Genomic DNA, 14,450 nt, shown 5'->3' on the forward strand with positions numbered 1-14,450 from the left:
CCTTTCCAGTAAGTGAATGCTTAGTAGCCATCCATATGGAGGTAATAATGTAGCCTAGGCTGTGGAACAGTGATCTAGGCTATCATGTGTGTTCTCATATACAAGCACGTGCAAGTTCTGGTTTAGACCATACACACATTTGTACAAGCCTTAGGTTTACTGGGTAAAGGGGTTAGTCTTTCCGATATAGCTGCCAAAAATTGTTGAAAAGTCTAAGTCACTGGGCCAAACAGTATATCAAAAGTCTCTAAAGGGTGGTTCCAAAATTATCAAAAGTCCATAAAGCATGGCTACTTTCTCTGCTGAACATTAGTCTAGTTTATATTATAGATGATGAACACTAGTGGCCAAATAAGTACAACATTTTAGGTTTTTAAGTGATTGGCATGCAGCAACACTTTTTTTTTTTTTTTTTCCCAGCAACACTTTTAAAAATGTGTTTTACCTATTTTTTCCTGTATATCTTGGGCTTATTCTTTTTTGACTCTCCTTAGGATGATGATGTATTAAATGAATTTTATATTTTATTATTGCAGGAATTAGAGTCCTTTTGCTACTGGCAAGGTTGACAGTTGGTGTTTGAGAAGAAGGATAAGTGAATGATGGTCACATTTACTTGGGGAATACCTGTTACTCTTTTCACAACAGGGGTGTCTTTGTTTCCTTTCAAGCAGAAGACACAGTTTGGATTCTAGTGCAAAGTTGAAATCTGTGGCAGATGCTAGAATGTATCCTTTACAAAGCCCAGTACAAAGCCAGTATTTCATTAGTTTTCTTGGAGTTTTCCTGACTGTCTGAAGATCTCTTGAGAATGGAGGGAAGGACAGTTTCTCTAGCACACTTTGTGTTTTCATGTGTGTGGCTTGTAACAGAAAATGTACATATCTATGTTCTGTATTGTAAAGTCAGTTTTATTGGATCATTAGATACTTATGATAGCACTGTTAAGAGGTTTACCTACTTCTTTATAAGATCAAGGGCAAGACCTTGAAGGGTTTAGGCTTCAGCAGTTGTGTTCTTTGACTCAACTTTGTGTTGACTCAGCAGTTGTGTTCTTCCTCTGTCTTGTTAAAGCACTGATTTTTAGATTCCAGTAGAAGCTTTTGTTCCAGTGGCCCAACTGATTTCACTTGGTTTGGTTGATGCAGGAGAGAGAGAAGAGCTCCCTTGGTTTTGTTATTAGGTATTTAGGAACCTAGAATGTTGATGGCAGAGCCTTCTGTGAGTGAGCTATGTGTTTTTTCTTGGATAAGGGCTGTGTAACCAGTAATGCCTTTGTGGAGTGACCAGTAATCCTTATCTGAGAGGTGCTTTGAGTATTTTGGGGGCCATGTGTGTACCTGTCTCAGGCTTCATTAGATTCTCTAGATTACCACTCTCTCTCTACTGACAGTTTCCTCCACTGCCCTTTGGGAAGGAGGGAAAGACTGCCCATGTGGCGCATGTGGGTTAGGCCTCTCTGTTTTTCCTAATGGACCTCATGCTCTCTTACCAGGAAGAGGAAGAACAGGAAGAAGAAGATGACGATGAAGATGATGACGATACTGATGACCTAGATGAGCTTGACACTGACCAGTTGCTGGAGGCGGAGTTGGAGGAGGATGACAACAACGAGAATGCAGGGGAGGATGGGGACAATGACTTTTCTCCCTCTGATGAGGAGCTAGCAAACCTTCTAGAGGAGGGAGAGGATGGGGAGGATGAAGACTCTGATGCAGACGAGGAAGTGGAACTGATCCTGGGGGACAGTAAGTCTAGGGCCGACCCTGAGGCTGAACCTTGGGACCCAGGGGAAGGTCCCTTCCCTGCACCCTCCCAGGAAGCAAGCCACACAAGGGTTCTGTGCCCCCATAACTATAGATTCACCACTCTGACCCCTTGAGGAAAAGCAGTTTCATATCTCTGATCCTCTGTTCTTTTACCAGACTGTGTTACTAAAAGGCTGTTATCTTTAAAATAGAGGTTGGCAAACTTTTTTTCTGTAAAGGCTGGACAGTTAAATATTTTACACTTTGTGGGCCATATGGTATCTCTTGCAGCTCCTTGGCTCTGCTGTTGTAGTGTAAAAGCAGCCAGAGATGAGACGTAAATTAATGATTGTGGCTGTGTTTTAGAAGTAAAACTTTACTTACAAAAATATGTGGTGGGCTTGGTTTGGCCTGTGGATTCTAGTTTGTTCACTCCTGCTTTAGAGGATCAGCCTTAGAATGGAAGGCCAAAAGGTAGTGCTTCCCACCTAAGTGCCCTGTCCTAAGGGGCAGAGCTGGAATTGGCAGCTGCTTATGGGGTGCCCTCCCTGCTTCTTTCTAAATTTATAATGTAAAAGCCCCTTTGTGGAAGAGTCTTCCTGTATGCTTTTGCCTAAGCCCTCTTAAAGGCCAACTGACAAATGTTTCTCTTTGGCTTGTTTTGTTGTCCCCACCCCCTCTACGTTATAAAGTACAAGCTCTAATTTTTCTAATAATTTCCCTTTAGGACAGGTTTCTGAAGTCAAATTGTCCCCTGACTTTGCTAATGAATCCTGAATAAACCAGCTACTAGCTCTAAGAGTCTGCTACTTCTGCAGTTATAGTCTGCCCACTTCAAGAGGATATATCTGGCAGCATCACTGTGACGTGTGTCACTGCTGACAGACTTATGCTTGCGGTGATCTTGGTTCTTGTGCTACCCTGGCTAACTGGGGGGTAATCCCTGTGATATCCAGCCATTTTCATGTTGCTAACCAGGCCATGATGCTCACAACTATGGCACATATTATGCCTAATGTGGTAGCCACTAACCACATGTGGCCATTAAAATTTAAATTAAAGATTCATTTCGTCATTTTGTGTCCACATTTGAAGTATCTGGTAGCCACATGTGATTACCATATTGAACAGCACAGATAGAGAACATTTACAGGAAATCTGAGTGCTGGCCTAGGCCCAATTTATGCCAAAGCTCTTCATAGTAGATCCTTGGTTTTTATAATCATTGGTGGTTGGTGGTAGGAGGAAGAGTGTGCATGTACATGTGTGTGGTAGCAGAGGGTGGGTGATAGTGTTTATTTAAGCATACGTATAAAAGATTCTATTCTACAGTGACCCAAGTCCATTTTCTTTGGGATAAAATCTTATATGTGCTTCTAGCCCTCAAGATTGAAGGTGGGTTTGGCTTAAGGGAGACTTTTTCTTACATAAGTCCTCTTACCAAAGTTGTATATTGAGGAAACTGGGGCGGGAGGGAAGTGGGGCTGGGAGTGCGTGCTTTTTATCTGCTCATCTGCTGTTTACAAGCTTCCATTTTTGCATATTTGGAGGTTGAGGTGATTCAGTGGAGGAGGACTTGCCTTGTCCCTAGCCGTGGTCAGAGAGCCAGCTAAGAAGGATTAAAGGGCAAGGCACACATGACAGTATTCAGAGTAAAAGGGCAGTTTTTACTGAACCTTTTTGTCATCTGTGAATAGTGCCATGTGGGATACAAGTTCTGTTTCCTTCAATTACAAGTAACAAGGTAGGAGAGCACTAGTATGGTATGCCTGACATGAGAGGATCACTAATTTTTTTATTCTTAATTTGAATATAAAGCCACTAAATTTGTATTTGGCCTATAAAATTACTGCCTCTTTTAACTCTTTAGGAAATTCCTTCCTTTAGGCCCAAGAGGTACTGGAAAAGCTTAATTCTTTTATGAACAAGAATATCACCTTATTTTTGTAGGAATATTTATGATGTAAAAATGCCATAATAGTTGACAACTTTGAGGACATTTCAGTTCAGGCATTAGAATTGAGGTGGTGATATGGAGGTGGCATGAGTAGTGTGTCCTGCATTCCTGTTTGTTTTAGAGAGGCCTCCAGGAGCTCACAATAGAGCAGGCAGGAAGAGCATTCTCTGTACCCTTGGTGTGCTGATATTTTGCTGTAGTAATCATCTAGAACATTAGTTCTTAACCTTTCTGAGCTTATAGAGCTCTTTTAGGATGTGATGAAAGTCCCCGAGACTATAGAAAACCACACTCCCATGCTATCCCATAACTTTGTGAGGCCCCAGATCCCATAGAGCCCCAGTGATTGGTTTCAGATGTAGAACCCCAACCCTAGGAAGAGAAAACACCTTGACTCTAAAGTCTTTTTTGTGTTTCTCTGTTCTAGTCAGTTCTACCTTCTCTCAAAGCCTGTATGTTATAGAGCAGCAGGTTAAGCTTTGCAGGTATTGATTATTTACATCTAGACTGCCTTTGTCTCAAAGGGCCTTTCAGAAGAGGCCCTGACCAGGGTCTGGAGTTGGGTTTTTAACACTTGAGGATGCGAAAAGGCTGAGGAAGGTAGAGAAAGGAGCCATTGACCATCTAGAGGGAGTCCGTGCCCGGTCCTGAAGGTTCTCAAACACTGTGCCTGACGGTTATTTGTGTAAAGAAGACTGTGTCCTGGTCCTCATCCAGCTGCATTCATACTCCTTACATGTGATGCAAAGTTATTAAGACTCTTAGCAGCCGTAGAACTGATGGACTGGTCTCAGGCAGTTGGTCTGGCATGGTCAAATCATAGACTGCAGGAGCACTGGGAGTCTCTGGGGGTCTGCCTGGGGCAGGACACGGCGCTGTGCCTGTTGTCCCTTGTTGGCACTTCCTCTCGGAGGTCTTGCAGCAAGGAAGCTGATGAGGCCATTGGGCTCACCTTGTTAGGTGTGTGTTTCCCCCACTCTTCACCAGCTTTTGGGCTCTGCTCATGCCCTCTTAGGCCCAGGAGTCCTGGCTTTTTCCAGACATCTCTTTTGTTTACATCCAGGACTTTTTTGTATCACAGCCAGGCGTTTGCTGATTTTTCTTTATCTGTTTCAGTTTTCTTTGTAAAGGAGATTGTGGTGAATGAAAGATTTGGGAATGTGAGGCGTCTGGGAAAGGCTGATGGGGAATTCTGTGGAGCCACTGGTGTCCCTCTCTGCATGGGAAGCCCACGCCTGGGGATTCATAGTCTATCCGTCCACTTCCCTGGAAACCTTGTTATAAAATGGTTTCACACCTTCTTGAGCTGTAATCAGAGGGGGCACGGAGATCTTTTCCTTACCTTCACTCAGCAAATACTAGAGCCCTGAGGAGCTAGGTACTATGTTTCTCTCCAATTTTGACCAGCCACACATGATGTATCGATCTCATTTTGAAGGTTCTTTTGCCTAGTTTCAATCCTCAGTGGTTCCTTGCAGAGGTGTTACTTAGTGTGGTCTGCTCACTGCCTGAGAAGGCAGGTGGTCAAGTGTAGGGCTCCTCCTGTGCCAGAGACCTGGTGCCACCTTCCAGGAGGTCATAGTTGCTGCCTGCTGGCCTCTGGTCTGGAGTTTCCAGGTACTTGTTCTCTGGTATTGCCACATTCTGGGAACCCTTTTGGGAACTTGTTCCCTGCTGATTCTGTTCAGAACTACAGAGGAGTGAGTCCTAGGGTGACATCTCAACCTTTATGAGGCCTTCTGTTAAGAGCTGTTGTTTGAAAGAAATCTCATTCTTGCCTAAGGCTCAGCCTGCTTAGTGGTTCTAGGTGGGTCAGGTAGGTCTGTGGTCTGTGCACCCATCCCAGGAGGAGGATGTGAGGCTAAAGAGCTGCCGAGGCTCATTCATTTCTCCCTTGGCCCTGTCCCTTCAGGGCCCCCCAGTCAGGGAGAACCTCTAAATGGCAGAGAGTGTTGCATCCAGGTCTTTTGAAAGGTACAAGAGCAAGAGGTCCCAGGAGTGGCCACTGTTGCCAACAAGTATATTCTCCAGAGCCAGCTCCAAGGAGTTAATTGGTGTGTTTTCTTCTAGAAACTGGTGATTAACTTTGCTTAGGTATAAATGTATGTATATGTAGGTGCTTCCTTTGTGAAAGCTTCCCATAAGCCTGATGCATAACCTAGTCTTTCCCTCTTACCTTTCAGCGGACAGCTCTGACAACTCTGATTTGGAAGATGACATCATCTTATCTCTGAATGAGTGAGGAGCCGTCACCATGTGGAAGACATTCTTGATAGGCGAGAAACTGAATCAGATGAATTCAGAACACCTTCCTTTCCCTTTCTCCCAGGGCTGTCTTTTAAGGAACTGCATGCCCTGCATTCAGAGGATTATGGCTTAGAGAGCCTCACTGGAATCTGAGGGTCCTTCTAAAAACAATAACAACCACAAAAAAGACAACAGGGGTTAGGCCCTATTCTGCTTCCCCCTTCTCCTAGGATGGACAGCTCTTTCCTCAAGGGGAAAAAAAAACATGTCTCTGGGGTTATTTCACAATATATTTTCTTTGTATAACGTTCTTTACTTAAAGAACAAGAAATAGTTTTTTATAAAATTTAAAAAGAAAAAAAAAAAACAGGCATTTATAACTGAGGGTATGAACTTATATCCACCAGGTCTCTTGTCCCTGCACTTCATTTTCTATGGAAGAAAATGATGTCTAAAGAACAATATAGAGGCATTTTTACATACGTATTTAAATGAAAAGGAAAATCGTGGTTTCTTAAATTGATAAGGATTAAGAATATTTTATTATAAATATAATATATGATTTTTTAACCTGTTCTGTTGCCTCATATGCTGTCAGGTTAATTTGTTTTCCTTCGTGCCAGAGGTGGGGAAGAAGGTAGTGCATTGCTTGCTGAGTAAATGCCTAGATTCACCCACCTTCATGGTTTGGGGGCAGCAAGGTCGTTGTGGATATTGGTTTTGTGGAGTTGAGGGAACTTAGGATATAAGTTCACTCCCTCTATTTTTCTTTGTGATTCAGTTTTTCAAAAATTTTTTTTTCTTCCCTTTCTCCCCAATGTGGAAATTACAAATCAAAGGCCTTTTTCTTTAATGTAAAGTGTATTTATTTAAAAAAAATACAAAATAAACTACAAGTCTGTCTTTGTTTGTTTATGGCCTTTCCCTGTTCTCTTTTACCAAAGTGCAGTGGTCCCTTTCCCTGCACCTCTAGCCAGCCAGTAGAGAAGACGCCTTCCGAGAGGCAGTCCAGGATGGTGGTGAGAACACATTCTGCCCAAATAAAGCACTCTGGGGAGAAAAGTAGCTTAGTCACAGTGTCTAACCCTGGTCTGCTGCCCTCCCCCAGAGGGAGTATCGGTTTGTGCCCGAGAAGCACGCTGGGGTGGAGGAGGAGGTGCTTGGGTCTGGTCAGCTGTGGACACCTCTCTGTCCTAGGTTCTGACTAAAGAAGGCAGCTCTGCAGTACAGATCTAGTGGAGCTGACATGTTAGGGGTCCTGGGTGCTGGCAAAGCTAAGGAGTGGCCACCTCTCTAGTTAGTTGGGTGACTGTCATTACGATTTCCTCAAGGGAGAGTTAACAGCGGACCAGAGCTGTTTTTCACTTTTGGCAGTTTGGAGGCAGCGGGGGCTGGGCCGGCTGGGTTTAGACAGGTCTCAGGCCTCTGAAATCAGCCTGTGGTTGGTGAACATGGGGAACCGCCAGGGAAAGTGCCACATGCTCTGACCTTTTCACTTAACCCACCTCACCCTTTCCTCCTACAATAAATAGGAGATTGCAGTCTCTTCGAGTTGTCCAAGTAACAGCTTCTTGGTTTCTATTATGTAGGTATCAAATAGCTAGGGACTTTTCTCCCTTTGCTGAGAGAAGAGGGGACAAATTTGGTTGTGAAATAAACAAGACAAGACGGGCTATAACTCACCAGGGGCCAGCAAAGCCCTGCTGGGCTTCAGAGCACCATACAACTGATCGCACACTGAAGTGGGCCTGTGTCACACAGGTACCTCTTGGTCCTTTAGAGAGCAGAGGTCTCAGCTCTTATGTTGCTTCATGCCTCAGCTTAAATGGGTTACTAACACCTAACCAGTGGAGTAGCCTTGACTGCTGGTGCTGGATGGGTGCATCAAAAGAAAGCAGGTTAAAAGTCAAGAAGTAAAAACGCTATTCTAGTCATGAATTCAGCTGAGCTGCTGCTGGCTGCCTCCCTCAACTCTGCCAACAGCTCTTGGGAGTGCCTGCAGGTCTCTGTGGTGGCGATGGGGGCCTCCAACAGGGAGGCGCAGTTCTGGTTGACTTGACAACTCGCCCTTAGGGCAGCGCCCTGAGAGGCTAAGGAGACATCAGCCTTCTTTCTTACTATACCAGAGCTGAAAATCTGAGTCACTCAGAAGAAACCCATACAATTTGCCTCAGATTAATTTCCTCCCCCCCATTTAAGTGACACCTCAGACAGGATCTGAACCCGCAGGTGGAGGCGCTGGACCCCTGCAGTTAAATTGTTCTCTTTGTGGGGCAGTCCTAAATCAACCAGCGCCTTGACCTCCTGCCCTACGAGGGCTGGCCAAGGCCTGAGAGTTCACAGAACCTGTGTCTTAAGAGCCAAAGGAAGGAAGTGGTTGAGAAGAGGGTCACACAGTGGGCTGTGGTTCTTTACCAAAACTCTATAGTTCTTTTTGGGGCCAGAGAGCACCTATCCCTGGAAAGTAGACAAAACAAAGGTTGAAGTGTCTTCTCCAACCACATTTCCTAGCAGGTTTATATCTGGAAATGCTGCTAGGTGGTGTAGCATTCTGGGTTCTGAGCACCCACCCTATGAAGAACAGCCCAGAGAAGTTTTGGACGTAACAGGACAAGGCAACTCTGGCTGATGCGTGACCGAGGCATTTCTCAGACATCTGCAGGAAGCCCTGCAATACGCCTTCAAGCCACCCCTACCTTGTTTACTCTGAACAAGGCCCATTCCTGCTTCTGGCAGTACGAGCTACCCTGGGATGGTGGCGCTGGGGTCAGCTGGTCCCCTCCACGGACTTGCTCAGACACCTGGCAGTTGTGCCACAGCTCAAGTACAAACTGGCAAACACATTTAACACTTCCTTTGTTCATGTTTTCTGTTGTGAACATGCCTGTTCTCTCATGAGCACCAGCTATAGCCCAGTGAGCAGTACCTCCCCAGGCACCTTCCCCTGTTCATTTTAAATCCCTAAGGTCTCAAAAAGCCACCTCTTCCCTGATCCTTGTGAAGCATGTATCGTCCAGGCAGTCCACCCTCCAGGCCTCACCCTCCACCTCAGGATGGTCTCTCAAAGCATCCCAGCCGTCCCGTGTTGCCCTGCATGGACTGGGAGTGGACCAGGCCAGGAGAGTGGAACAGAACCCGGAGTTCCTGGCCATTTGGGGGGCTCACTTCTCTGAGGCTTCTGTTGTCCCCCAGCTCTGACAGTGATCCTTTGGGACATCCAGACTGCCACACAACACACTCTGAAAAGTCTATTTGGGCAGTGTTCTATGTTGACAACTGCTCTATGACTGGCTTCCCTCCTTGGTCGACGGTGCTGTCCTATGACCTCATTAGAGACCAGGGATGACAGCATTTTTCTCTTTCAAGCCATCTTTCTCTCCCAGCTGGAAGATGCCTCCACATTCCTCCCCAGCTTGGCTTCAGTGGCTCTGACGAGCACTGCCCAAACACCTTGGCACCTGTGACTTCATTTCCCCACAGAAGCACCCTTCTCCCACCTCAGCAGCAGGGCAAGAGGCTGAGGCACACGTTCTCACCTTACACCCGTGAAACTGATTAGTTAAGAGTATCTGTCTAATCCACCGTGCTCCCTGGCAGCACTGCAAAAATTCTTCAGTCCAGGGTTTGTAGGGTCCCCTACAAAGCTCTAGGTACTGGGAAGAGGTCCCCTCCACTATACATCAGCCCCAAAACAACCAAAGGAAGAACCAGAATTCACAAACACTGGGTAAATTTCAAGAATTAGCCAAGAGAAGCTTCCTCCCACCCTCCATTCCAGCACTTGGCCTTCAGGGTTCCTGGGGGGTCTGAGGCAGCTCTGCCTCCAACGGGGTACTCCTGGGCTGCCATGTTAAGGCTGGAAGGGAGGCTGAAAAGAAGGGGAGCCTGCTTCAATCTGTGACACCAAGACGCTGTGGCATCAATACTGTACTCTTCTTCCCCGTGTCTACAAGACCACAGAACTGCTAAAGACTACCTGCCTGCAAAAGGCCTCAAGATTAGGCACATTGTCCAACAGCTACGGTTCAGACAGATCAACACACACATTTAGGGCAGAAAACAAGAACTCCAAAACTACCAAAGCTGCCGGCTATAGACCTTAGGCTCACCCCCTTCCTTTGCATGGGCTCTGCTCAAGCAGGCAAGGCAGGGTGCCAGAGGCAAAACGAAGCCCACCTGCTCTCAGCCAAGGTTAAAAACAAATGTGAACGCAGTCCCGACTCGGCCCAAAGAGCTGAGGGGCCGAGAGCCACCAACACAGCAGGACTTTGAGCTAATACCAGTGCTGTGAAGTTGACGTAGGGCATTTGTGTGCGTGTAGTGGGGAAAAGTCTTCCATTCATTGAGGAAAAACTCGATTAAACCAGGACTCTGAACAGGATTAAAAATCCATCCTCTGACAAAGGTTTTACTGACAACTTTCCATACAGTTAGTCAAAAAATAAAAAAAATACAGAACACAGCAGACAGTATCTCGTACACTAGAAATCAACGTGACAGGAGTCCCTTTTCTCATTGCTGGAAAAAAACAAAACAAAACAAAAAAACAAAATCCCCAAATTTAAGAACTTAGTTTTGGTGGGGGTCAGGACTCTGGTTCCCCCATCAAATGAACCAAAATAACCCAGCAGAGAATTCAAACCAAGGGGTAGGATGTGGGGAAGGGTGGTGGTCGGATTTTAAAAGAACTGCTTTTGTGACACAAACGCGGAGCTGGAGCCAGGTCTGGGCTAGGCAGTGTCTCTTACTATAACTATCACCATGTGTTCCTCCTCTAGCTTGCCCAATGTCCTCAGTGCTGACTGGAGGTACTGCTGTGAAAAGTCGCAGGGCGGGAAGGCGTAGAGCATGCCTGTGCTGTCTCTGCCCTTGGACCCACCCACCGGCAGGCTGATCACCCCTGCGGCCTGCTTCTGTTTCAAGTAGGAGACCAGGTTCCTGAGAAGCCGCCTCTGTAGGCCTGGCTCCACCGTGGGCATCCCCTCAGTGCCAGGCCCGCTGGGGGTCGCCTGGGTGGCTAGGAGCACCGCATAGCCATTGGGGCTCCCCTGCTTGATGCGCCGCGTGACCTCATCGAGCTTGGGCTGGTCCAGCCGCAGACGCTGGGCAATCTTCAGCTGGGTCAGCTTGCTCCCGGAAGTGTGGTCTTTGAGGAGGCCCGTGATAACCCCTTGGTCCCCCTCTAGGATGTGCATAGATGTTGGGAAGCAGCTGTTTTTCAACACTAGGAGCCCATTCCAACCCAGCTGCAGTGTCTGGGCATACTCGGAAAGATTCTTGAGCTTTTTGGTCTCGTGTTTTGGCTCTTCCAGAGGCTTGGGTTCAGCCTCAGCGGTCCGATGATTGCGCTCGCTCTCTCGGGTCTTCTTCCCATGGGAAGAGTCTGGAGCCTCGTGGTGGTGGTGGTGGCTCCGCTCCTCAGCCCCGTGTCTGCTGTTGCTGAGGGAGTTGCTGCTCGACTCCTTGGTCCCATCACTGGAGTGATTCTCCTTACGGCTGCGCTCAGGAGTGCGGTCAGAGCCCCGGTCCACCTGTGGCCCACCACCCTTGGTCCTGCTCCTCTCCTCGTAAGGGGAGTGGGTTGTCCTCCCGCGGTCACTGGAGAGGCTCCTCCGCTTCCGCCTCTCCTCCCAGGGCTTGGGCAGGCCACGGTCCCCATCTCCCCAGCGCTCCCCACTCCGGCTGCGCACTGAGCGGCTGTAGCCCTCCAGGCTGTTTCGGCGGTCAGAGCTTTTACTAGGGCTGGTCCAGTCCCCTTCCAAAAAGGTCCGGTCCCGGTCTGAGTACAGGAGGTGTGGGGGGGTCCTATCCCGCACCCGGAGGTCTGCATCCAGGCTTCGATGCCGGGTATATCCATCTGGGAGCAGCTCATAATGCACAGGGAGGGGTGAGGGCTGGTACTGCTGGGGATACCGGGTCTCCTCTGCTTTGGCAAAATCCACACGCAGCCTTCGGTCTGGACCACCCAAGGGAAAGCCCCTCATTTTTGCGCAGGCGGCCTGAGCTGCATCCAAGCTCTCATACTGGATGTAAGCAAAACTATCTCCCTTGACGTGATCAATGGTCCGAATGCTCCCGAAGCGGTCAAACTCCCGGGCCAGAGCGGCCAGTGAGGTGTTAGGTCCCAGGCCGCCCACCCAGAGGCGAGTGGTGGGGTTGGCCTTGCCATAGCCTATCTTAATGGGGTTTCGGCCAATCACCCGGCCCGACATGGCCACCTTGGCCCTGTGGGCCATGTCTAGATTCTGGAACTTGAGGAAGGCATACGCACCACCCTGGCCACGGGCAGGTCTCTTGATGACCACCTCCTCAATGATGCCGTACTTCTCAAAGGCCCGCCGCAACTCCACCTCGGACACGCTGTGGTCCAGGTTCCCGATGAAGAGGTTGCGCGTGGCCCGCTGGTCGTCCTCAGGCATCAGGTCCTCCTCGCACACGGCGGGGTAGCCGTATGGGCGCCCGCGGTCGTCGTACAGACCGTAGTAGTCCAGGGCCCGCTCCCGGGACAGTCCTACTGCGGCGGCGGCGGCAGCATCCAGGGCAAAGGCCGCCGCGGCGTGGCGGGCGCGGGGCTCCCGTAGCGGAGGGGCGGCCACTGGGGACAGAGAGCGCTGCTTGTACTGGTAGCCGCCGTGCAGCGGCAGGTAACCGAGCGGGTCGGCGGGCGCGGGCGGCCCTGGGGGCGGCGTGGAGGCGGCAGCACTGCTGCTGCTGCTTCGCCGGCTGCTCCCGCCGCCGCCGCCGCCGCCGCCGCCACGCAGGTACACCGGCTCCACCTTGAGCGGCCGGTCGTAGAGCAGCAGCTGGCGGGCCAGGGCGTGCTGGCGGGCCTCGCGTGCGTCCTGCGGGTGCCGGAAGTTCACGTAGGCCACGCGGCCCAGCTCTGGCGTGTGCGACAGGCGCAGGCTGATCTCGCCAAAGCGCTTGAACTGGTGGAAGAGTCGGTCCTCGAGGTGCTCGGCGGGCAGCGCGGGGCTCAGGCTGCTGATGAGCAGCGTCTTGTACTCGGGTGCGGCCGCCGATGAGCCGGGCCCCGCGGGCTCGGCCCCGGGCGGTGGCGGAGGTGGCGGCAGCGGAGACGCGCGAGGTGATGCACCTGAAGCGCCTGGGTCCCCGGAGGCCTTGCCACCGCGTCCCCCGCCGCCAGCGCCCGAGCCCGAGGAGCGGCCGCTGCTCGCACGGTGATTCGCGTCCCCGGCGCCGCGGCCGTCGCGATGCCCACCCCCGCCGCCCCCGCTACCGCGGGGTTTGTCGCGGGCCCGCGTTGGAACGGGATGCTTGGCGCCGCCCGAGGCCTTGTGCGCCGCCCGCCGCCCGCCCGCCTCCGCCTCCCGTTCGCGCTCCCGCGGCCGCTTGGCCGACGATGACGAGCCGCGCCCGCTCGGGCTCGAGTCTCGCTCGCTCTGCCTCTTCATGGCGCCGGCGCGGCGGGCGGGCGGGCGGCCCGCAGGCCCCTCACAGCGGCGGCGGCGGCGGCCGAGGAGGCAGCGCCCCCGGCGCCGCCATCTTGGACAAAAGGACTCGGCGCGGCGGTGGCGGCGGGGCGGGGCGGGAGCGGCGCCCAGGGGCTGGGCGTCGCGTTATCAGGCAGCGCCGGACTGTCACGTGACCCCGCGGCGGGCGGGGCGAGAGCTACGCCGGGTGTGCGTCATCGGACTGCGCCGCCCCCATCACGTGACCCCCGGGGGCGGGGCAGGGGCCGGGAGGCCGGCGGGCGATCGCGGCCCGGCATTGAGCTCTGGCGCCACCGCGCGGCCTTGGGGCCGGGCTGCGCGGAGATGGGGGCCATCGCGAGAGCGGGCCTGGTTCGCTCCTGCCGGCCCTAGGCTTCCCGCTTCCGGCGCGGGGGCCCGCGCTGCGTGGAACAGGAGTGGCAGTGCCTGTGGGCGCCAGGCTCCCGACTCTTGACCAGCGGCCTCTTTACGTAGCATCCCCCGACTGGTCCGGGGTCGACGGTGAAGAGGATCTAAGCACGCCGCTCCCTCAGCCCTGTCCAGCGCCCACGCCCCACAAAGCAGGGATCCTCCGCATTCAGGTATCACCTGCTGCGGTCCCTGGAAAGGCCGCGATGACCAAGGGCTGTCCATGCAAAAGGCGAGGCTCAGCAGGGTTGAGGCGGAGAAACCCGCGCCAGCAAACCCGCCGTTTACCGAGTGCGAATTGGCGCCACTAGGCTGCGGCCCTCCGAGCAGTGGGCTGAGGGCAGGGCCACGGAGCCAAGGGCGAAGAGAAGGCCAAACCCAGTCGTTAGCACAGCTTGCTACGCTTACCTCTTGAGGCTGACCAGTGCCCTTCTATCCACTTCGAGGGCCAGGACCTCTTCTCCAGAGGTGAGGTGCGGGGGAGGCGGAGAGAATCCTGCCTGGGTGCCCAAGCGGCCTTGGGATGGTTTTATTCCCGAGAGCTGCTGGAAGCATCGCAGAACCTGACCCTTCTGCACGGAAACCGTGGGGGCGGGGAAGAGGCTGCCAGTTCCTCCTCCTCCTCCTCCCATGACC

The 14,450-nt window shown here is 51.4% G+C and overlaps 2 protein-coding genes across 6 annotated transcripts in view; one reads left to right on the top strand and one right to left on the bottom strand.

Annotated features, from left to right (window-relative positions):
• Positions 1 to 6,855, top strand: part of DCAF1 (DDB1 and CUL4 associated factor 1) — a 77,856-nt gene extending 71,001 nt beyond the window's left edge. For 4 of the 5 annotated variants that reach the window (XM_072786074.1, XM_072786073.1, XM_072786075.1 and 1 more), the window contains 2 exons: positions 1,496 to 1,748; positions 5,889 to 6,855. In XM_072786074.1, coding sequence (XP_072642175.1) covers positions 1,496 to 1,748; positions 5,889 to 5,947 — 312 coding nt within the window. In that variant the 3' untranslated portion in view covers positions 5,948 to 6,855. The remainder of the gene's footprint in view (positions 1 to 1,495; positions 1,749 to 5,888) is intronic. The other variant, XM_072786076.1, reaches the window with a different exon arrangement.
• A 3,478-nt stretch (positions 6,856 to 10,333) lies between these two features.
• RBM15B (RNA binding motif protein 15B) lies at positions 10,334 to 13,382 on the bottom strand. Its single transcript, XM_072786078.1, has one exon. It carries the CDS (start codon positions 13,365 to 13,367, stop codon positions 10,683 to 10,685), a length of 2,685 nt encoding a protein of 894 aa, XP_072642179.1. The 5' UTR covers positions 13,368 to 13,382; the 3' UTR covers positions 10,334 to 10,682.
• Between the last annotated feature and the right edge of the window lie 1,068 nt (positions 13,383 to 14,450).

Source organism: Canis lupus, chromosome 19 (genome assembly GCF_048164855.1).
Source record: "Canis lupus baileyi chromosome 19, mCanLup2.hap1, whole genome shotgun sequence".
Taxonomy (NCBI): domain Eukaryota; kingdom Metazoa; phylum Chordata; class Mammalia; order Carnivora; family Canidae; genus Canis; species Canis lupus.